This window comes from Mandrillus leucophaeus, unplaced genomic scaffold (genome assembly GCF_000951045.1).
Source record: "Mandrillus leucophaeus isolate KB7577 unplaced genomic scaffold, Mleu.le_1.0 Scaffold249, whole genome shotgun sequence".
Lineage (NCBI taxonomy): Eukaryota > Metazoa > Chordata > Mammalia > Primates > Cercopithecidae > Mandrillus > Mandrillus leucophaeus.
In genome coordinates this window covers 425,503-448,820 of record NW_012102576.1, presented here as the reverse complement: position 1 = coordinate 448,820, position 23,318 = coordinate 425,503, and the positions used below count along the sequence as shown (strand labels likewise).

General features: G+C 39.2%; 1 protein-coding gene, 1 long non-coding RNA gene and 1 pseudogene across 3 annotated transcripts in view; 2 read left to right on the top strand and 1 right to left on the bottom strand.

Annotated features, from left to right (window-relative positions):
- The window catches only part of LOC105541981 (pregnancy zone protein), a 63,007-nt gene extending 39,971 nt beyond the window's left edge, over positions 1-23,036 (top strand). The window contains exons 15-35 of one of the 2 annotated variants that reach the window (XM_011983305.1): positions 1,292-1,456; positions 1,907-2,012; positions 6,178-6,328; positions 7,006-7,234; positions 8,116-8,242; positions 8,599-8,720; positions 9,453-9,504; positions 10,973-11,056; positions 11,370-11,546; positions 11,836-11,923; positions 13,322-13,478; positions 14,061-14,135; positions 14,547-14,727; positions 17,024-17,247; positions 18,514-18,732; positions 18,907-19,034; positions 19,552-19,642; positions 20,188-20,256; positions 21,122-21,224; positions 22,270-22,311; positions 22,882-23,036. In XM_011983305.1, coding sequence (XP_011838695.1) covers positions 1,292-1,456; positions 1,907-2,012; positions 6,178-6,328; positions 7,006-7,234; positions 8,116-8,242; positions 8,599-8,720; positions 9,453-9,504; positions 10,973-11,056; positions 11,370-11,546; positions 11,836-11,923; positions 13,322-13,478; positions 14,061-14,135; positions 14,547-14,727; positions 17,024-17,247; positions 18,514-18,732; positions 18,907-19,034; positions 19,552-19,642; positions 20,188-20,256; positions 21,122-21,224; positions 22,270-22,311; positions 22,882-22,904 — 2,613 coding nt within the window. In that variant the 3' untranslated portion in view covers positions 22,905-23,036. The remainder of the gene's footprint in view (positions 1-1,291; positions 1,457-1,906; positions 2,013-6,177; positions 6,329-7,005; positions 7,235-8,115; positions 8,243-8,598; positions 8,721-9,452; positions 9,505-10,972; positions 11,057-11,369; positions 11,547-11,835; positions 11,924-13,321; positions 13,479-14,060; positions 14,136-14,546; positions 14,728-17,023; positions 17,248-18,513; positions 18,733-18,906; positions 19,035-19,551; positions 19,643-20,187; positions 20,257-21,121; positions 21,225-22,269; positions 22,312-22,881) is intronic. The other variant, XM_011983306.1, reaches the window with a different exon arrangement.
- The window catches only part of LOC105541982, a 25,488-nt gene continuing 10,663 nt past the window's right edge, over positions 8,494-23,318 (bottom strand). The window contains exon 2 of the long non-coding RNA XR_001006405.1: positions 8,494-8,673. This is a non-coding gene — a long non-coding RNA (uncharacterized LOC105541982). The remainder of the gene's footprint in view (positions 8,674-23,318) is intronic.
- LOC105541980 lies at positions 15,574-16,029 on the top strand (annotated as a pseudogene).

The window sequence follows — 23,318 nt, the reverse complement described above, 5'->3', positions numbered from 1 at the left end:
GGCAGAGTCAACCGAACTGCAGAGATGGCAGACACCCCTGCCCCCCAGGAGCTCGGTCCCCGGGAGAGATCAAAGCTCTGTCTTTAGAACCCTGCCTGGAGTACCTGAAGCCCCCACAGAAAGGTCCCACTCGGTGAGGAGGAATGGATCAGGGTCCCACTTAAAGAAGCAGTCTGATCACAATCTGGCAAGGTAGCTGTGCTGCATCGTGGGGGACCCTTCCTCATCCAGACCATCTGTATTCCCCAAGCCTGCAGGCTGGAGTGGCTGAGTCCTCAGAACCACAGAGATGGCAGCCACCTCTCCCCCAGGAACTCAGGTCCATCTCAGGTGGACTCCAACCCACTGCCATTGGCTGGCTGGGATTCCAAGACAGTGAGTCTTAACCTGTGAGGTGCTGTGGAAGTGGGGTCCACAGGATGATGCTCTTTGGCTTTCTGAATTCAGCCACCTTCCTAGGGACATGTACAAACAGATTTCCTGCCTTTCCAGGGATCCCAGGGCCGGAGTACTTAAAACTCCTGGGTCTCTGTGTGCCTAAGTGGCTGCTCTGCCAAGACTCCACAGAGATTTGTGTATCAGACCCAAGGCCCTGATAGCATGGGTTCACGAGGGTATCTCCTGATCCACGGGTTGCAAAGATCCATGGGAGAAGTGTGATTTCCCAGGCGAGGTTGCACAATCACTCCTTCCGTTGCCCTCCCCCACCTTCACCCCTGCTGCTTTTCATCGTTTTCTGTGGCTCAAGTTGCTTGCCTAGTCGGTCTCAATGTGAGAACCTGGGTATTTCAGTTGAAGGTGCTGAATTTAATATCCCTTTTTCATTCCACTCCATAAGTGCTGCAGACCACAGCTGCTTCTAATTGGCCATCTATACGATTTTCTATCTGAGAATAAGCCCGAGTAGACGTAAATGTTTAACAGGTGGCAATAATAATCTGTAGCTAAATTCCTCAGGGCATTAAGTATTAATTAAACACAGATGCAAGTTAGGTCTTCTTCCTATATTTAGTCTATTTTTACCTGTAGACTCTACAATGAAGTTTTAATTAATCCTTCATAACTTAAGGTTTTATTAATCTTTGGAAGCATTTTCCCAAGTAGGTTTTATTTCTTTATAACAAAACAACACTGTTAAATATAAGGAAAATCTTCAACTTATCTCTAAGGTACCAACTACATGAACACACTCAAGAAAAGATTGGTGATAATTATTTTATTTCTCTCAGTTCATTCTATTTCAAAAGAAAAGTACGTAACAGTTCTGCCTTTGATCTCTCCACTGCTACAGGTATATAATCTGCTAACTGTGAAGGATCTCACCAATTTTCCTGACAATGTGGACCATCAGGAGGAAGAACAAGGACACTGTCCCCATCCTTTCTTCATTCGTAATGGAGCCTTCTATGTTCCCTTATCAAGTAATGATGAAGCAGATATTTATAGCTTTCTCAAGGTAAAATTCTCACTACTTATTAACATGCTGGCTTGTGATTTTTTGAATGTTAATAAAACTCTATATCTATTCATAATCTGAGTAGTTATGTAGACTTGCCTCTCCATTTTTCAGCAGAGAAAAATGAAGCCAATTAAAAGGTTAAAGTCTCTGTCAGGACCTCATAGAAGCTCAGTTTGTGAGTCAGGGCTAGATCTAACCTCTGCCTATTCATCCAGATACCTTTTAGTTATATTTGGGGTTTTCTTGCAAACTAAAAAATAATAAATAAAGAATAAAATCTTAATAACCCATAAGTTTTATAATTTAACTACTCTATATTTACTGTGAAGTGTTTTGCCATAAATTAATATAAGGTTACTGGAATTACATAGGGCAGTCTCTAAGGATAGTATGTTTTATATATTCTAATCAAGCTTATAAGTTGATTGAATTATTATTTTTTTCCAGGGGATGGGATTGAAGGTGTTCACTAACTCAAAAATCCGAAAACCAAAGTCGTGTTCAGTCATCCCCCCCATGTCTGCAGGAGTAATAAGTCAAGGATACTATGGAGGTAAAATTTGCTTTTAATTTTATTTCATGTCCAACAATATTACTATGCCAAAAATGCTAAAATGAAATAATGTAGCCCTATTTCCATTTTATACACACAAAGAAACCAAGATTCAAATTAATTGTTTCTTGCTGAGGTGACTTAGCTGGTGATAGCCAGAACTGATCAAGGATTATTTTTTAGATACAACAGATACTTCAGGGCACAAAATCAGATAAAATACAAGATTCTGATGTACCATAAGAGAGGGCAAATGCTGACAACGGAAGGAGAGAATAATTCTGATTATGGAAACAGGAAAGAAATTCATAGGGATGCTGTATTTTGAAAAACATAAAGAAGGACAAAGGGCTTCACTGGTGACAAGAAACAACGTGAACATCACAGAAATATCTCATAATCCATGGCCAACCCCACTACTCAAATAGAGCAGCCTTTTTCAAGACCCTTCAACTTATTAAAACATCTGTCTCATCACCAGATCTACTTACATTTGAACACTATCCAGCCATTTCTCATCCCTCTATCATGAATCCAACTCCCCTTTTCTCCAAAATATTCCTGACGTCCATCTGCTAACAAATATTTATATGCTCGGATTGGAAATTAGAAGTCCTATATGTGAAGTGGGTGTGTCACATCTCCTCTTTAAGACTCAAATCCTTCGTTAATAAATTGAAGGAATTTGACTAATGGTTTTTCAAGACCTTGCAAAATGCCCAATAAGATAACTAAATATAATGTACCAACACAAATTAAGAACTTTGATTATTTAAATAGCATTTTCCATGTTCCTTGGCATTTAAGATTAATATCAATGTTTAAATGAGCTTTATTATTAAGAAAATGGCACCTTTTCGAGGGCCATGGACTGTTTATCTCTAAGTATACCTTCAATGATAGCACAAATTTCAAACAATTTCTCAAAAATGGTAAATACGATTTTGTCATGTAACTAAGATGTTATATAAACAATGAGAATAGAGAATAAGGGAAAGGAAAATAGCCATGATATTTACATAGAACAAACTTCAAGTTTAAACTATGGAGGTTTAGGGGAAAGGAAATGTTCTTGAATTTATTAAAACTGGAATTGGGGGTATATAATAACACTCAGGATAAAAAAGAGCTTCTAAAATGTGTGGTGAATACACAACAGGGATTGAAATTAGTAGCTATAAATGAGTCAGGTATATGAGGAAATAAAAGAACTAAGAAAACTGAAATATCTTGTGAAATTTCTGGACAGTAAGTTCAACAACATGAAGCCATTTCCATGACTACTTGGGAAGTCATCATGCGCCCTGAAAGTGTTTAATGCTATAGAACAGTACATATGAAGAAGATCAATTCAATAGCATTGATAGGACCTAAAAGAGAGGATGAGTGAAAGATAATAATTAAACTAAACAAGGAACTAAAATTATGCTAGACAATGAAAGACATGGCTAGTACTTGAAACTACAAAAATTAAGAAGTTACAAATTTTAACTCGTGTGTTCAGTAGTTACTGACATAGTTTCTGGTTATATAACAAACATTAAGAACAAAACTATTCAACTGGCCGGGCGCGGTGGCTCAAGCCTGTAATCCCAGCACTTTGGGAGGCCAAGACGGGCGGATCACGAGGTCAGGAGATCAAGACCATCCTGGCGAACACGGTGAAACCCCGTCTCTACTAAAAAATACAAAAAAACTAGCCGGGCGAGGTGGCGGGCGCCTGTAGTCCCAGCTACCCGGGAGGCTGAGGCAGGAGAGTGGCGTAAACCCGGGAGGCGGAGCTTGCAGTGAGCTGAGATCCGGCCACTGCACTCCAGCCTGGGCGACAGAGCCAGACTCCATCTCAAAAAAAAAAAAAAACTATTCAACTATATGAAGGTTATGTTCTAATAGGCTCAGAGAGAATATAAACAAAATAAGCAAGTAAATTATATGGCTCACTATAAGTTCATAAATACTATATGGAAAAATTCAAGTAGGGAAGGGATGTTGAGACTGAAGGAAGTTGAAGATTTAAATGGGGGGGTGGTCAGTAAAGATCTTACCAAGAAAGTGAAATTTGAGCAAAAACTTCAAGGAAGACAACAAGCCATGTGACTCTCTGGAAGATGAGTGTCATAGTCCTAGGAAACAATATCAATAATAGAAAATACTTATGCAGTGTTTTCTATGCTCCAGGAGATAGGTAATAGGGAGATAGATGATTGATAGATTGGTAGGTTTGATAGATCAATGGATAGTTATAGATAGATGAGTTTAGATAGATTTCCTTAATTCTTGCAGTAGCCTTATAAGGTAGGTATTTTTAACACCATTTTTCATACGGAAAAACTGAGGCCCAAAAAGGTTAAATAACTCAGCCATTAAGATCTCATAGCCAATAAAATGTAGCACGCGGTAGATTCAAGTCAGGGAGTTTGATTCCAGATCTCATGTTCACAACCTCTTCACTAGTCTATCTCTCAAAGGCTTTGAGGTGAGAGTATGCCTGAAATGCTCTAAGCAGAGAAAGAAAACCAGTGTGGTTGGAACAGAATGAATAAAGTGTGAGCAGTTGGAGAGAGAGATCAGAGCAATACTTGAGGCCACATTGTGTGGGCCTCGTAGGTCCTAGTAAGGACTTGACTTTTATACTATGAGTGAAATAAGAAGCTTTTCAGAAGAGGGGTGACATGATCTAACATGTGTCTCAATCACACTAGATTCTAAATTAAAAGAAAATGTTCAGGGTTTTTTTTTGTTTTTGTTGTTGTTTGCTTGAAGGTATTAAAAGTCAAAAAGTATTACAAAGCTGGGTTGAGCAGCCCTTTTTAAGCCATGAACAGAAAATTTCATTGGAAGTATTTTGAGATCAGCAACAAAACAGAGTACGAGTGGCTTAGTCCAGAGTTCAACAAATTTTCATAAAGTCAAATGGGGAAAAGAAGCAAGAAAAAAAAAATAAGATTTTTGTCCTGGGAAACTGATTCAAAGGCATTTACTGTAGAGATTATTAGTTGTGGCATGCAGAAGAATAAAACTTTGATACAGAGACTAAGACAGGATACATGGAAAGTCAAGTTGACAGTAAGAGTAGGAAGGATATAGCCATCGTCCTCTGAATGGAGTTGAAATAACACATAATGCCATGGTTTGTTAACTGCAATAACTGGAGGAGTTTGAGGGCCCTTGACATATCCAACAGAAAATGGAAAATAGTTCATTTAGATGTATCATCCTTTTAGATATTTCAATATTTAAGATAAGAGTGAAGACAGAGAGGACAGAACATCAGTGAAAAATCAGAGTCAGAAATCATTACCACTTGGAAGGACATGGGGCAAGAAGGTGTATGATATTCACTAAAGAAATTACTACTGATGCTTTTTTCAGTGTAGAAAACTATTAGGGTGAAATTGCTAGAAATATATTTTTCCTTATAAGTATTCTTTCACAAGGTATTTCTGAAATATCAGATGGGATACATGGGAGAGAGATCTTAACTCAAATTCAATTAGTAAGCATGATTTCAGGCACAACATGGACAAAATTGCCTACATGTCTAGCTCTCTGCCCTCTCACATTGGTAAATGATTTCTTTGTCTCAACTACACAGCCATTCCAAATGGAAATATCTGTTTTTGACATCCAAATTGTTTATTTCAGATGTCAAAAAATAAGTGGAATAAAATCTAATGCTCTAATCTTATTCCCCAGAGAACAACAGTTTTGCAAACTTCCATACAGTACACAGAATTTAAGTCATTAAATTCTGTTCACTCCACTGGTAATTCCATTTTCAGTATAGCAACCACTGACAATGCCTAAAGAGCATTTTACAATTCCTGCTGAGATTCTCTAAGAATGAAGCAATACTGTCTCAACTTCAAAACTGTTCCTTCCCCACAAAACCCACAGAACTGTCTCCAAATGATCTTGTTTTTCCAGCTTCCACTCACATCAAATTATGCTATGTCTAGGATACATGGAATTTCCACCTTTGACAAAGACTCCTCTCTTTTCAGAGAGTGAGGGACCACAAAGTAGTTCCCAAGTTCTACAACTTCTGTAAGACTTTTAGGACAGTCTGAGCAGGAAAACTGAAAATTTGTTCTCTGACGTCTCACGTGTGCACCATGAAATTAATGAATGTTTTCCCCTAACTAGACAATTTTCTCTACTTTAGTAGGTCTAGGAGTAGCAGGGAGGCCATATCCTCCTCAAATGAGCGCCTATAATATAATGCCTTTAAATAATGAACAAAGTTCAGGGCCAGTCCCTGAAACGGTGCGAAGCTATTTTCCTGAGACTTGGATCTGGGAGTTGGTGGCAGTGGAGTAAGTAACTTTACTTTCCTCCATTTGCTGAAGGGGAGGGAATGTGGTTCCTCCAACATTTTCAATTCTAAGATAATCTTTCTGAAAGGTTCTGAATAATTATCTTAACCTCTTTTTAGGATAGACCTAAGTAAGATGCTGCAATTGTATAGGCTTATTAATATAATCGTCTCAGTGCTGAGCAATTCTAAAATAATAATTCCTGATACTGTCAAATAGTAGACATGAGAACTATAATATTCAGTTCTATATGTACTGCTTAATGTCATTCAGGGAGCCTTCTGTAAATATCAGGGCTGGAGCAGGCACATAAACAAATCAGGCTACATTAATCCAGTGGTCTCATTGGTCATGATTCTTAAAAATGCTTAATTATGGGATTACACATTAGCAAGGGAAGTTAAGGACCAAAATGAATCACAATTCAAATATTTTTATTCCAAGTACAGACATGTGGGATGTGATCATTTGTTGATAAGAGGGAGAGGTACCATTTAGTGGCTTTTGTTTTCCCAGCTCAGATCCCAGGACATAATCTAGTGTTCACACGCATGCACACACCCATATACCCTTAAGTGGATTCAGTTCTTGACATTAGCTTTATGCATATCGATTCTCACTTGAGGAAAGGTAGCTCACATTCATTATTTGTATTCTTCACTTGTCCTCCACCCCAGCTCATCAGGTGTGGCTGAGGTAGGAGTAACAGTCCCTGACACCATCACCGACTGGAAGGCAGGAGCCTTCTGCCTGTCTGAAGACGCTGGACTTGGTATCTCTTCCACTGCCTCTCTCCGAGCCTTCCAGCCCTTCTTTGTGGAGCTCACAATGCCCTACTCTGTGATTCGTGGAGAGGTCTTCACACTCAAGGCCACGGTCCTAAATTACCTTCCCAAATGCATCCGGGTAAGGAAAATGAGGGTGAACAGGAAAGGTGGGTAGAACAAAAGATTCCTTTGATCAGTCAGCTCCTGATTCTGTTCCTGAGACTAAGGATAATTCAAGGAATTGTGTGTTAGCACTGTGAATAATTAGTGCTATGCAAAGCAGGACATGATCAGAGAGATAATACAATGCTATGTGTGCTATGGGTGCTTAAACCATGGCTCTCTAAGCCACACCTTGCTTTTTTATTTCTTAGCGCGTGCAGAATTCTTTGCTACAAGTTAGATTTTATGCCAGGAACATTCTTGAAGCTGACACATAACTCAGCTTTCTCAATTCCATGAGTGTCATTCTCCAACCTCTCATCTTGAAATCTCCACAATATATAATTTTAATTTATCTTATAGCACGTATCTCTTTGTACATTATGTAATAGTGGTTGTATATAGATCATCTTTCTTGTAACACAATATCCTCAAGATCGGGAGCCTCTCATATACCATTCCCCGTGTTTTATGTCTTGTATGGAGTAGACATGTAATATATGTTGTAAGAAATAGGAGAAGAGAGGGAGGAAGAAACAGTCAGAAAATCTACATAGCAGCAGATAGTACTCCCGAGGGCAATATACAATCACTGCTTTTCCCTTTCATCTGCTACTGCCAAGTCTGCATGTCTGCAATCTACCCTAACGCAAATGCCAGATCCTCCTAATACATAACCAGCCTTGATTTGTATCATTGCCATTTCCATGCTTCTTAAAGCATGGATGAATCTATATGACATCCATTTTTCTTACAAATCCCAATTTACTGCAGCATCTCACCCTTGGCCCCAATTCTACGTGTTCACGTCTTTCCATATTCTCATCATTTCTGTCTCTGCCTCACATGGGCTGATAGGTCAGTGTGCAGCTGAAAGCCTCTCCAGCCTTCCTAGCTTCCCAAAACACAAAGGGAGAAGAATCCTATTGTATCTGTGGAAATGAGCGGCAAACCTTGTCTTGGACAGTGACTCCTAAAACTCTGGGTAAGTGACAGTACCCAAAAGGGCCTATCAATCAACAAGGATGGTGGCTGTCTGAGCACTTTTTTCATCATATTCTCTGTTTTATTTGCCATAGATATAATTCTATAAAGTTAATATTTTTTCCTATTTCTGTCCACAATGACCTCCTCCCACTGTTCTCACCCAAGCTAGTCCCCATAATCACTACTCTTGGACATTGGCTACTCAGTGTACATTAACCTTGTGGGGTTTTTTTTTTTTTTTTTTTTTTTTACCATTATTTTCTATTCTGGCCAATTGTAAGTTTAAGGTGTAGTCCTTAAAGGTGGTTGGACTATCAAAATGGATACTCATGTTTTCAATATTCCTTGTTTTAGGGAATGTGAACTTCTCAGTGAGTGCAGAGGCAATGCAGTCCCTAGAACTCTGTGGAAATGAGGTTGCTGAGGTCCCTGAGATTAAAAGAAAAGACACAGTCATCAAAACCCTGTTGGTGGAGGTAACATATTTTTGGGAGTCCCTAACAACTGTAAGAATGCAACACTGGGCGGTCACTCTTGAGACAACAAAGAACCATTAATATCATGCTCACATAATACATCCTGTAAGACTAATGGAATTTCCTATCCTAAAAGCATTGCAGCAGACATTGCCAGCTATTGTAAATCTTTTTTCACAAACTATTTGAGTGCAATTTCTTGATCTCCACCTCTTTCCTAAGATTCACATATCTCTCATGCCCATTACCTTTGATTCACTGCCCTTATTATCTCTTCCCATTTTCTTTCTACCACCTTCCTTTGTTCTTCACTGTTTTATGGATTTGTAATAATTTAATAACAAGTAGGATGTTATGTTCTCACTTATAAGTGGGAGCTGAATGATGCAAGCACATGGACACATGGAGGGAAGCAACACATACGGGGCCTGTCTGAGGGTGGGAGTGAGAGGAGGGAGAGCATCAGGAAGAATAGCTAGTGGATGCTGGGCTTAATACCTAGGTGAGGAGATGATCTGTGCAACAAACCACCGTGGCACACGTTTACTTATGTAACAAACCTGCACATCCTGCACATGCCCCCTTGAACTTAAAATAAAAGTTGGGGAAAAAAAGAGTAGAATGGTAAACATCATTCATGTAAACCCTACCCATCAAAAAAAGGAATCTATGGTTGTTCTCTTGTCACCGGGATGTTTCTCTCTTTTCTCCTTTTCTTTCTTTTCATCCAAGGCTGAAGGTATTGAGCAAGAAAAGACTTTCAATTCCATGACCTGTGCCTCAGGTAAGAGTCCATCCTCATAATCACAGTGGGATCAAAGCCACAGAGGGGTATAAACCTCAATGCATATTCAGACATATTATCTCCCGGTCTTCAGCGTCTTCCATTAAAGGCAGCATAATACTAAATATTTCTTTATGTACGTTTTACAGACGAAGACATTGAGCCCAAGAGAGCAAGTTAATGTGACTCAGGTGGTACAGACAGGACTAATACCTGGGCTTTCTTGGTTTACACATAGTTATTTTACCTGGATAGCTCAGTGGCTGCTCACTGACAAGCCCAGCTGCAGAAGCCTAGAGTGTCCTAGGACGAGGTAGAAAGAGAGCAGGTTTGGCCGGGCGTGGTGGCTCACATCTGCAATCCCAGCACTTTGGGAGGCTGAGGCAGGAGGATCACTTGAGGTCAGGGGTTTGAGACCAGCCTGGCCAACATGGTGAAACCCTGTCTCTACTAAAAGTACAAAAATTACCCAGGCCTGGTGGCGGGCGCCTGTAGTTCCAGCTACGTGGGGGGCTAAGGCACGAGAATAGCTTGAACCTGGGAGGCAGAGGTTGTAGTGAGTCGAGATCGCACCACTGCACTCCAACCTGGGTGACAGAGTGAGACTCTGTCTCAAACAAACAAACAAACAACAACAACAACAAAAACTAAACAGAGCAGGGTCATGATAAGTTTGAATCCCAAGAGATAGTCTCTAAAACAGCTGCTGACAAAACATATAGCATTTTCTACCCATCTCACTACAAATGTGTGTTTTCTGTGTCAGAAAATAATTTACATTTAACTTCATCATATCATTGAGAACTACTTCTAGCTTTTATACAGCACTGCCACATTATTAGTTCTATGTCCAGAGTGTATACAACACTGTATTTGTCATTTGAGAAGGGCTAATTTAAGGTATATTCATGTTATCTATTTATAAACATGGGAATCCATTCAAATATTATATAGAGTAAGGGAGGCAGTAAAATAACTTGTATTATCATAAGTCTTAATATTGCTACGAAAGAGAGCGATAGTTCCCCCACGAAGTCTTAGACTTCTTTTAGAAAGCTATTGAGCACAGCAATGCAAAACATAGTTAAGTGAGGAAAGGAAGGACTCTGGAAGTCACACAGTGCCAAAAGCAATTAGACTGTTAAAGGTAATCTCATCATTAAATCAAATTCTTATTCCTAGAACCCAGAGATCCCCAAGGAGATATAATAACATTACTGCTCACTCTAATAATAACCACAATAATAATAATTGCTCACATTCATTGAAATTCAATATGTTGCAGATCCTGTTCTGAATGTTTTACATGTATTTTTTCCTCAAATCATCACAATTTACCCAAGGTCACAAAGCGGGGCCAGTACCATATCCAGGCAGTGTGGCTCTGAAGCTCTCACTACATTATAATCGCTAAATTGTATTGTAATCGTAGATGTCCTCCTTTAACATGGGCTGTCTGTTTCTAAAGGTGCTGATGTGTCTGAGCGGCTGTCCTTGAAGCTCCCATCAAATGTGGTCAAAGAATCTGCCAGAGCTTCTTTCTCAGTTCTGGGTGAGTCACCTTCCATTTAGTAAACCTGGGCCAAAAGAGTTGCCACTGTACATCTTATCTATGTATTTGTATTTGAATTATCAAGTTCTTGATAGCTGCTATTCTTGTTAGGATCCTGGAAATCACACTCTGTGTGTATAACTTATCTCTTACCTAAATTATAGACTCTTAGGATCCTGGAAATCACACTCTGTGTGTATAACTTATCTCTTACCTAAATGATAGACTCTGAACTTAAAAGCCATTTTTGTGAATAATGTTGGCTGCTTATGAACTGAAATTATTCTGACATCTAATCTTTCACATTCCCCAGGTGACATACTAGGTTCTGCTATGCAAAATATACAAAATCTCCTCCAGATGCCCTATGGCTGTGGAGAACAGAACATGGTTCTCTTTGCTCCTAACATCTATGTCTTGAACTATCTGAATGAAACCCAGCAGCTGACACAGGAGATCAAGGCCAAGGCCATTGGCTATCTCATCAGTGGTACGTGAGACAGACAAAAATGTACTTTGCTACTCTAATGAAACTTTTCCCAATGAGGCTTCAGTTATATCATCAAATATTAACCCACGATGACCATTTTTATGAAAACAGCAATCTTCCCACACTCTAACAGGATGTTGTGTTTTGATGTATCCATAACATTCACAAAACTATGGCAGATCACAGGAGGTCATAAAATGTCCGTGGCTCCTGGATGCATCAGCCTGCACATATGGATGGCCTGCCTTTCTTTAATGCTTCATGAACCATCTGTAGCCTTCCATTTCAGGTTACCAGAGACAGCTGAACTACAAACACCAAGACGGCTCCTACAGCACCTTTGGGGAAAAATATGGCAGGAACCAGGGCAACACTTGGTAAGAAAGAAAATATATTCTGAGTTTCAACTGTGAGTTCAAAACATGCATATATAGATTCCCTGTCTTCGTCCATTTTCTGTTGCTTATAGCAGAATACCTGAAATTAGGAAATTTATTTTTAAAAAAAGAAATGTATTTCTTACAGCTGTGAAGGCTGATAAGTCTGAAGTCTAGGGGCCGCGTCTAGTTGAGAGTCTTCTTGCTGGTGTGGACTCTGAAGAGTCCCACGGTGATGCAGGGCATCATATGACAAGAGGATTGGATGAGCTCAGTCAGGTCTCTCCTTCTCTTCTTTTACTTTCTTTGTTTTACTTTGTAGAGACTGGGCTAGCATCTCCTCCTCTTCTTATGAAGCCACCAGTCCAACTCTCATGATAGCCCTTTAATCTAGGAATGCATTCATTCCATTCATTACAGTAGAACCTTCATGATCCAATCACCTCTTAAAGGCTCCATCTCTCAATACTACCACATTGGGGATTAAGTTTTAACATGACTTTTGGTGGAGAAACCATTTCTAAACCATAATGCTACCGTATTTAATTATTATAGCTACTCTGCAAAGTGAGAGTTATTAGCTTCATTTTACAGAGGAGAAAACTAATATTCAGTGTGGATAAACAAATGTGTCAGGAGCAAACATCTAATAAGTGGCAAAATTGAGAACACTTTTAGGTTGACTTTTTTAATCCAAAATACCCAGACCCTCTTCCTTCTCATGTTGCTAAGAGAACATTATAAGTCTGTAACTTGCCCCCTTAAATTGTTGCTCAGCACTAAGAGGTGTTAGAAAAATTCTAGAAAAGACCACAACATGGTAGTAAGGTATGACGGAGCACACCTTACTACCGTCATACCTTACTACCTTCTACTAGATGATATCCTTTCTCTCTCTCTCTGTAGTTTTGCCACACAGGCAAACACAGGAAAAAAAGGTGGAGAGGCAGGATGATGGAGGGAAATAGTTACTGAAGCAGAACATTAGAAGTTAGTTGATTAGAGTTAAAACTACAGAAAGTAAACTAAGAAATCTATGAAAGGAAATAAATGCATAAAGCCCATAGTGTAAAAGCAAATGCCTTACTTAGTTAATCAACCAAGAAAACTAGAAGGAGCTTGAATCTCTAAAGTGGCCTAGAAATGCTTTAGGAAGCAAGGACAAGTTGGTAATGGATTGAACAACATGTGGCAGCAAAAAAAAAAAGAAAGAAAGAAAGAAAGAAAAGAAAAAGAAAAAAGAAATTTCCAAGTTAAAAGAAAAAGTCTCCAAACTCTCAGTAATAGCTGATTAACTTTCTTGGGGGCGCACTGTGATGGGGGAACCTATGTGTACAAAACAGAGCAGTAAAGTGCTCAATGAAAACAGCCTCAGCACTGCATTTTTCGTCCCGCTAGGCTCACGGCTTTTGTACTGAAGACTTTTGCCCAGGCTCGATCCTACATCTTCATTGATGAAGCACACATTACCCAGTCTCTCACGTGGCTCTCCCAGATGCAGAAGGACAATGGCTGTTTCAGGAGCTCTGGGTCACTGCTCAACAATGCCATAAAGGTGAACTGTTCCATGAACTTCTGACCCATCCCCTAGGGGTGAGGGGAGGAAGGAGGCACGAGGAAATTGCAAAGATGAAGTCCTGGATAATGTGGGAAGGCATCAGGGAAAGAGTATTAAACCTTCTACAGAGAAGGAAGAAACGGGGGCCAGATGCAGTGGATCACACCTAGAATCACAGAACTTTGGGAGGCCAAGGCAGGTGGATCACTTGAGCCCAGGAGTTCAACACTAGCCTGGGCAACACAGCAAGATCCAGTCTCTACAAAAACACATTTTACAAAATTAGCCAGGTATGGTGGGCTGTGCCTGTGGTTGCAGCTACTTGAGAAGCTGAGGCAGGAGAATTGCTTGAGCCTAAGAGCTTGAGGCTGCCATGAGGTGTGATAGTGCCACTGCACTCCAGCCTGAGCTACAGAGCAAGACCCTGTCGAGAGAGAGAGAGAGATAAAAATGGTATACTTTGAATGGGGGTGTTACCTTACCTGATAGCAACAGATACTGAGGAGGGTTTCCATCCAACAGAAGAGAATATACCAACACTTGGCATTGGAATTAATCAAATCAATGTTGTATTCACAGGGAGGTGTAGAAGATGAAGTGACCCTCTCCGCCTATGTTACTATTGCCCTTCTGGAAATTCCTCTCCCAGTCACTGTAGGTACCAGCTTAATCTGATTCCCTGCCATGAAAACTGTAGACCTGCTGTCTGGAATGCCACCCTGCTAAGGGCTGAGTCTCAAGTCTCTTTTGGTTCACTGATGAGGCATTTCTCAGATGGATAAGCTCTTTGGTTGATGCATTCAGAGGGATTTACACTTGTCCAGTAATGCCCTTAGACTATGTATCAAAGCCAATCCTAAAAACAGGTTCTCTAGTCTTATTCCTTAGAATTGAACTATAAAGTGAAGAGATCGAAATATTTTTCTATTTAAATTTGATGAATATCTAGCTGTCTGCCTATCTGTCTGAAATCCATTAATAACATCTGAATGTCAATATCCAGCTCTCGGCTTGCAGACCCTCTATTCACCCTAGTTTGACACAACCACCTTTTTGCCTTTACAGCACTCTATTGTTCGCAATGCCCTGTTCTGCCTGGAGTCAGCCTGGAATGTAGCAAAGGAGGGGACCCATGGGAGCCATGTCTACACCAAGGCATTGCTGGCCTATGCTTTTTCCCTAGTGGGAAACCAAGATCAGAGTAGAGAAATACTGAACTCACTTGATAAGGAAGCTGTGAAAGAAGGTGAGAGCTCTTATAAGTGGGAGCTGAACAATGAGAACACATAGACACAGGGAGGGGGACAACACACACTGGGGCCTGTCTGGGAGGTGCAGAGAGGGAGAGCAGAGAGGATAAATAACTAATGCATGCAGGACCTAATAACTAGGTGATGGTTGAGAGGTGCAGCAAACCACCATGGCACACCTATGTAACAAACATGCACATCCTGCACATGTACCACAGAACTTAAAATTAAATTAAATTAAATTTTAAAATAAATAAATAAATAAATAATAAAAGTTTTTTTTAAGTGTGCAAAAAAAGGTGAAAGCAAACAGCAAATGGTACCAAATTTCCATTTCCATTTATACTGCTTCTACAAAAAGAGGAGAAATATATTCCTGCTGAAATCCACAAGTTTCATCTGTAATTCTTTAGCCAAGTCATGCCTTGTGAGATCAGAGCACCTCTTATAAAACTACCTTCTCTGGGATTGTATATGTTATACAGAACGGAACATAATAGACGTAATGCTGCTGATAAAATGTGGAATTTTATTTCTACTTGCTAAAACCAATATAATAGACAAATATATTCATTTTCTCATGATTTCTGCCTACTTACTTGAATGAAAAGAAGTACAACAGCTCTTGCATACCCCCTAAACCCCCCACCCAACGCCTTCCTGGCTGCACCATGCTCGCTCGCTTCATGCTCCGGGCTCCTGCTAAGCTAGCGCTGCTGTAGTCTCCTTTCAGCTACCATCGTAATTATCTACCAGGATCTCATCAGCCACACTGACATGTTCTCTGACATTTACAAGATCCAGAGATGGAGGAAGGACTGTGCCTGGAGGTGGAGGGGAAGATGGTCAGTAGGACAGAGGGTGACATTGATGACTCGCTTATTGGTGGAAATGCCTTCACTGAGGTTTCCCAAGGCGAAGGTACTGGAAGCAGAGTAATCACTGGTGTTGATATTGTCAAGAACAATCACATGCAGGAACCAACTTCACAAAAGAAGCCTACAAGAAGAACATCAAAGCTGACATAAAATCAAAGACAAACTTAAAGAACAGAGACCAGAAGGAGTTAAACCTTTTATGACAGGAGCTACAGAACAAATCAAGCACACTCTTGCTAATCTCAAAAACTACCAATTCTTCACTTGATTTTAGCCAAAAGGTCAAGAAGCAATAAAATCTACCAGTTCTTTATTAGTGAAAACAGTAACTCATATAGCATGGTGCCTCTGCTGGACTACCGTGAGGGTGGTGTGACTCCATAGATGATTTTCAATGGTTTAGAAATGGAAAAATGTTAACAAATTTGGCAGTTACTTTGGATGTATCACCTGTCATCATAACTGGCTTCTGCTTGTCATCCACACAACACCAGGACTTAGACAAGTGGAACTGATGTCATCTTGAGATCTTCATTTGTTTTGACCATGATTTATTTGGAGCAGAGGCATTGTTTTTAAGGAAAAAATGTCATAAAGATTGTCTAAAAATAAAATGCATTCAAACTCGTTTGAAAGAGTGTTATATAGTTTAGTACATATTTAAACTCAATCTGTCTTGTAGTGTTCTTGGAGAAACTAGAGTCTGGTTGTAGACCACTATTAGAAAGAATACGACTGCCATGAGATAACTTCTACAGTGGAAACTATATCTGAGGCTGGAGTACAAAAACAACAAGAATCAAAAGTTTTAATTCTGAGTTGAATTAACGGGAAAGAACATGCTTATAGCAGTGCCAACATTTGAAGTGGGGCCTTATACATTTCATCACCTACAATGGAAGTAGTTAACTCTGGAAGAGGTTACCGAAAGAACAAAAAGGGACCGATGCGGTTGAGGAGAAAAAAAAAAGAAAGAAAAGAGATACAACAAAAAGAAAGAAAACTCAATAACATTTTCAAAGTATTTTTATCTCTATTTGCCAGAGAGAGCATCACAAAAGTCATTTTAGGTTTTATGTTCTAGTCTATACTGCAATTCTCAGGAAATGCCACAAACAATGAAAGAACTCTGTCTACCACTTTTCCCTTCCATCAGTCCAACTAAAATAACATTTGAAAGATTGGTGAGTATGCTCTATGCTTCTTCCTCCATCAACCTACCCTACCGTCATCCCACAGGACGAAGTTCGGCATAAAAGTGTGAGTTAGTGAGTTTTAGGAGTTTATGACAGAGAAGAACTTGCTTCTCCTGTATTATTTCCAGCTCCATGTATTATGAATGTGCATTCTCTTATTTACCAGTTATAATTACTTATTTACGAGTTGCAATTATCTCCTTTTTCTTACCCTTAAGACAACCTCGTCCATTGGGAGAGACCTCAGAAACCCAAGGCACCAGTGGGGCATTTTTACCAACCCCAGGCTCCCTCTGCTGAGGTGGAGATGACATCCTATGTGCTCCTCGCTTATCTCACAGCCCAGCCAGCCCCCACCTCAGGGGACCTGACCTCTGCAACTAACATTGTGAAGTGGATCATGAAGCAGCAGAACTCTCAGGGTGGTTTCTCCTCCACCCAGGTCAGTGGTTCCCAAAGACTCTTCTGCTCCAAGTTCACTTGGCAATTGGGAGGCTTAAAAGTAGAACGGTTAATAGAAAAGAGAAGGCAATTATTAAATCATAGAATAAGTATTTAGGAATATTTGAGGATGGAGGGAATTTAAAGGAAAGACTTAAGACATGCTCCACAACAATTTTCACTAAGCCCTATGTTAATATATTAGCAACATGGAGACTTACAAGGAGCATCTTTACCTTCTAAAGCCGTGCTATGGTCACTGGATATATTCTAGACCAGAGTTTTTCAGCATCAACACTATTGACATTTGGAGCCACATCATTGTTGTAAAAGGAGCTATCCTCAGCCTTATAAAATGTTCAATAGCATCCCTGGCCTCTCCCATTAGATGCCAGTAGCACCCCACTTCCAGTTGAAACAAGAAAAAATTGCCTCCAGTTGGGAATCAACGTTCCAGACATCTTCAGAATCTAACAAGAAATCCTCTAAGATGTATCTCCCAAAAATTGTGTAATTAAAAGCACAATGACTAAGTAGAATCCACTTTGATCTTTTCAGAATGAGAAGTTCCATTTCAACTACTCCAAGGAACTCAGCGTCTTCACTCCTTTCTACTTTACCTGAAAGTGCTCTTCTTACTTTCTCTTTAAGTTGATCTTTTTTAAGCTGAAGCTCTTGAAAATTTATTTTTCTAGCATAATTCTAAAAATATTTTATCGAGAGTATAAATGATTGTATTAAACATCCAGAGTGTCTGGCTTTTCCCTCCTACCTGTCTTCTTTCAACAGTTAGAATCTACATAGTGAAACTTTTGTTTTTCAGAGAGATTAGGTAGGGGAAATAAAAACAAACTAGATGAAGGTAAAAAGAAACTCAAGAAAGTGCAACTTGTCTCGTACCATTTTTATGTACAGTATCCCTCTTCCATCTAACTGGTCATCAATCATCTACTTAAAAATGGTCACTATTTTTGTCTTAACTTCTTAGTTTTAGACCTATTCTTTGAAGGACATATCCAAAAGGACTATCAATGAAAATAAATTGTGAAATTAATAAACACTATTAGCCTTTTATTTCATTTGGAGAAACTGCAGCATGATTTTGATAATGCCTGAAAGGCAGAGAAAAAGGAAAGGCAGTTAGTGAAGATCTACTTTAGGGGTAAAAAGTCAGCTTCCCTCATGGCAGGTTAACACAGACTTTGGAGGAAAATCCCAGACACCAAAAATTTACTCTTTGGGGCGGTTGTCCTCTCATCTCTTCCAGGACACAGTGGTGGCTCTCCATGCCCTGTCCAGGTATGGAGCAGCCACTTTCACCAGAACTGAGAAAACTGCACGAGTCACCATTCAGGATTCACGGACCTTTTCCACAAATTTCCAAGTAGACAACAGCAACCTCCTGTTATTGCAGCAGATCTCATTGCCAGAGCTCCCTGGAGAATATGTTATAACAGTAACTGGAGAAAGATGTGTGTATCTTCAGGTGAGGCTCCAAGGTTATATGGGTGAGAGTCCACTTTAAACTTGCCAATTGAAATGGAAACTCTGTTCCTTCCTTCCTGAGAAAGTAAAGGGCACCTCCGGAGACATTAAATAATGAGGAAGTGAAGGGTCCCAGAAATAGAGAGAAACTGATAGTGTCTTTGCTGTTTCACAGACATCCATGAAATACAATATTCTTCTAGAGAAAGGGGACTCCCCGTTTGCTTTAAAAGTGCAGACTGTGCCCCAAACTTGTGATGGACACAAAGCCCACACCAGCTTCCAGATCTCACTGACCATCAGGTAAGACATTCTGACCTCATCACCTGATCTTTGGCCCCAAAGTAACGTGGAATTACCAGAAATTAATAGTGCATTAGGAAGCTATGTTATTAGATTAATATAATTTAGAATTGATATATCTATAAATGAATTTAACCTTTTATCATTATGATGTGATCCTTTCTCTACTAAAAATATAAAAGTAATATATACTAAATCACGAATGAACCATATACATGAGGTGTGCAAAAACCATAGACATGTTAAAAATGCCAGTTAGCAAGATTCACTACCAAAGATTTCGATTTGATAGTTTTGGGGTGATGCTTAAACATCTGTAATTTTAGCAAGTGGCAGATCTGATGTATATTCATGTGTCCAATGTCAATGTTGCACATGTCCAGGGAACACTGACCTTTGTAGAATATTGCTGGGACAACGTATTGAAGACAGACAGGCTTAAGGTGACTCTTGGAAGCAGAAATTTGGCTTTCTTTTACATATAAAACCCTAACTTCTTTTTTCCTTGACACTACAGTTACACAGGAAACCGTCCTGCTTCCAATATGGTGATTGTTGATGTAAAGATGGTATCTGGTTTTATTCCCCTGAAACCAACAGTAAAAACGGTAGGTGTATTTTAATCCTAATAGACCTCACACAAAAGTATGTTCTGTATCTCCAAACTAAGACCACACCAATATCAAAACCATGTCAACATCATCCTGCCTCGAAAAAAAATATTTTCCCCAAACCCAGGAAGTAAATGAACTATTTATTTGGCCCTAAGCTAAGGGACATATATGATACCAGAGAAATGCACAAGGAGTCCCCACCCTTAGGCCACTCATAGGTTAGTTAGGAATTTAAAGCACATGAGCACAAAACAATAAAACCACCCAAGAAAGATAGGATACGGTTTAAATCCCAAACTGACTGACATGCACTAAAAGTTGGGGAAGGGAAAAAACCAATGTGAACTAAACTTATCAAAGATGCCAGAGGATCTAATGTGTTACTTGGATATTGAAGAATAGTGGAACTCTTGACCTGAAAACAATTAGCTTTCTTCTCTTCAGAGAACGACCATTTGTCCCTTTTTACAATCTGCTCTAGATTTCACAGAATTCTCACATCTGTTCTCTAACTTTCTGAGTTTTCCAATTCTCTCCAGCTTGAAAGATCTAGCTCCGTGAGCCGGACAGAAGTGAGCAACAACCATGTCCTCATTTACGTGGAACAGGTGAGGGCTCTGACATCCTGGCTGAGACTACATATAGGTCATCTTTCTAAGTGAGTCTCTCTCCTAGAATAGTAAATAGTCAGTAATATAAGGAAAACAATCATTAGCAATGACCTTCCAGAAAGTTTCTCTATTCCAAGAAGAATAAGAGGGGAAATCTCCTTTGAACTCCATGTAGTGTTCTGTTCTATTTTCAATTATGTTAAAATTGGAATATGAATATTTCCATGAAATTTAAAGTATAAAATCAATAGAACAAAAGGTGTACCATGTATTCCTTTTGTTTTAAAGACCCCACTCCCCAACAATATGAATAAATATTAAATTTGAAGTGATAAATCAATAGGACTAAAGGTTTATCATGCATGCCTGTTATGTTAAAGACCACCTCCACAAAATGAATAAATATGATGCCAGTGGTTGACTAGTGATAATATTAACATTCTAAAATGTCACCATAAAATAAAATGTGGATTTTATGAATATTTTCAAATAAGACCATAAAACAAAGAAAATGTTTTATGTATCCAAACAGAAAGAATACTTTGTGGTTTTAATTACAGGTTGTATGAAACCATGTTTCTCCAGCTTAGAACACATTCACATGGGCCCAAAGATTTAATCTCATACCAAGGGACTACAAAATAATAGGGCTGTCTCAATTGTTTAGAAGAAAATCTGTGAAAATTTGTTGACTGTAAATAGAGTTCCCCAGGATGCATTGTAAAACCCATCTTGACATCCACAAATGTCTGCTCACCTAAAGACACTGGTAAAAAAGAGTCAAAGAACAATAAGAATATGTTTTGCTCATGAGAGAAAGGAGGCTTTCTAGGTTATTGATTACTCCCACTTTTCCTTTTAGGTGACAAATCAGACACTAAGTTTTTCCTTCATGGTTCTGCAAGACATCCCAGTAAGAGACTTGAAGCCAGCAATTGTTAAAGTCTACGATTACTATGAGACAGGTGAGTGAGAGAAAAATGAAACAATTAATCTTAACCAGAGCCAAGAAATGGATCCTGTTGTGATAGTTGATCCTGTTCTTAGCCCAGTTAGTCAACATTAATCTTTTGTTTCTCTCCTCCAAGATGTATACTATGAAAATGACTTACTACAGTCTGGCCAACATAGTGAAACCCCATCTCTACTAAAAATACAAAAAATTAGTCTGGTGTGGTGGTGTGCGCCTGTAATCCCAGCTACTTTGGAGGCTGAGGCAGGAGAATTGTGTAAGCCCGGGAGACAGAGGTTGCAGTGAGCCGAGATCGCGCCATTGCACTCCAGCCTGGGTGACAATGCGAGACTCCGTCTCAAAAAAAAAGAAAAAACAAAATAAAACAAAAAACATTTACTGAACAAATTTATCAATTAGTGTTTTTTGAGTCAGAAACTGAAGAATTTAAAAAGAATGATAATATATAGTCATTGCCTTCAAGTAGTTTAGAGACATAGGTAACATAATACAGATGAAAAGATTATATAACAAGGAAAGACTATTCATGACAAATGAGTGTTAGTGAGCTAAGCAATAAGTTTGAGAGGCAAAAACAGCACAGAAGGCTGGTGTTCCGGAAGAACAAACAGGAAGAAAGATCTGATTTGGATCCTAGAGGATGAATGCAATTTTGGGGGTCTATAAAAGTAGGAGGAGTGTTTCAAGCTGGAACAATAATCTTAGAAAAGGAATTAAGGGAGCAAGCTGAGCAAAGTGAATAGAAGCAGAGAGGTCATGGAAGAGAGAACTACAGATTAATGCAATTATGATCATCTTCCCAAGAATTTAAAATTTGAACATATGCCGTCTGAACAGGCTTCAATCTGCATCTCTGGTCTCAGGGAAAGAAAATATAAATATGCTAATGATCCTGTTTAATTCTGGTCTATTTACGTGAAGTTTTGACAATTCTGATAGGGCATGCTTTTCTCCAGTAGTAAAGTAACTAGACAGATTTACCACGGTCCCTAGTTCATAGATCTTTTGTTTCTTCCTTCACCCAATGTATCTTTCAGATGAGTCAGTGGTTGCTGAGTATATCGCCCCCTGCAGCACAGGTAAGAGGTCACAGTTTATGACCAGTACTAAATGGCATTAACCCATCCTCCAAGAGCCCCTACATCTTAAATTCTCTACAGTGCTTTTCCTACATCTGAGACAATCCACATGGCGTGTCCTCACACCAAGACGAAACTGCGGCGTAGCAAGCCTATTCTGTAGTGGACCCTCCAATTTCAGATATTCACTCCCAGAAAAGTCAATAAGCTTTGTTTATTTGTAGGACAGCTATCTCTAAAAGCAACATTTCACTTCACAGCTAACTGGGCTTCCTTCAACACAATGGTCAACTAATCACACCCCTCAAACCAAATCTAGCCTTACACTTAATTTTGTAAATGAAGCTTTATTGGCACATAGCCACACTTATTATTAATATTGTCTATGGCTGCCTTTGTGTGCTGATTAGTCATGACAGACCACATGACATATAAACCTAAAATAATTACCATCTGGCCTTTCACAGACAAAGTTTGCTGACCCTGCGTAAACGCACTCTGTTGCCCACACTCAACTGAATGCTCCTCAGGAAACCCTACAACCTTCTTACGTTTTTCTTTTCTCCATAGATACAGAGCTTGGAAATGTTTGAGGACCATACAGGCTGTATATTTTGCTGGATTCTCTGTCCTATATATTTACTTAGAAGGAATGGCGCTATTTGTCTCTATAAAATAGACACTAAAAAGGTTTGCTGAATAAATATGTATTTCTGGTCAAGCTATCATTTGGTGCATCAATCATTCTTCAGACATTAATAGCATGTTCACATGATGAGTTATATTATTTCAAATACTATTAAGATTACAGTTGTGTAACATATTTGCTTGTATTCCAAATGTGTATATAAAGTCAAATCAAGGATAATTTTAAATAAAGTTCTAAGAAACATTAGAAAAAAAAATGTTCTAGGAAGATTTTACTTAGAAGCTAAAGGCAAAAGTATGTAGTACTGATTAATAATTAGGAAGGCATAAATATTTCTTGAGAAAGAATATCCTAAGCA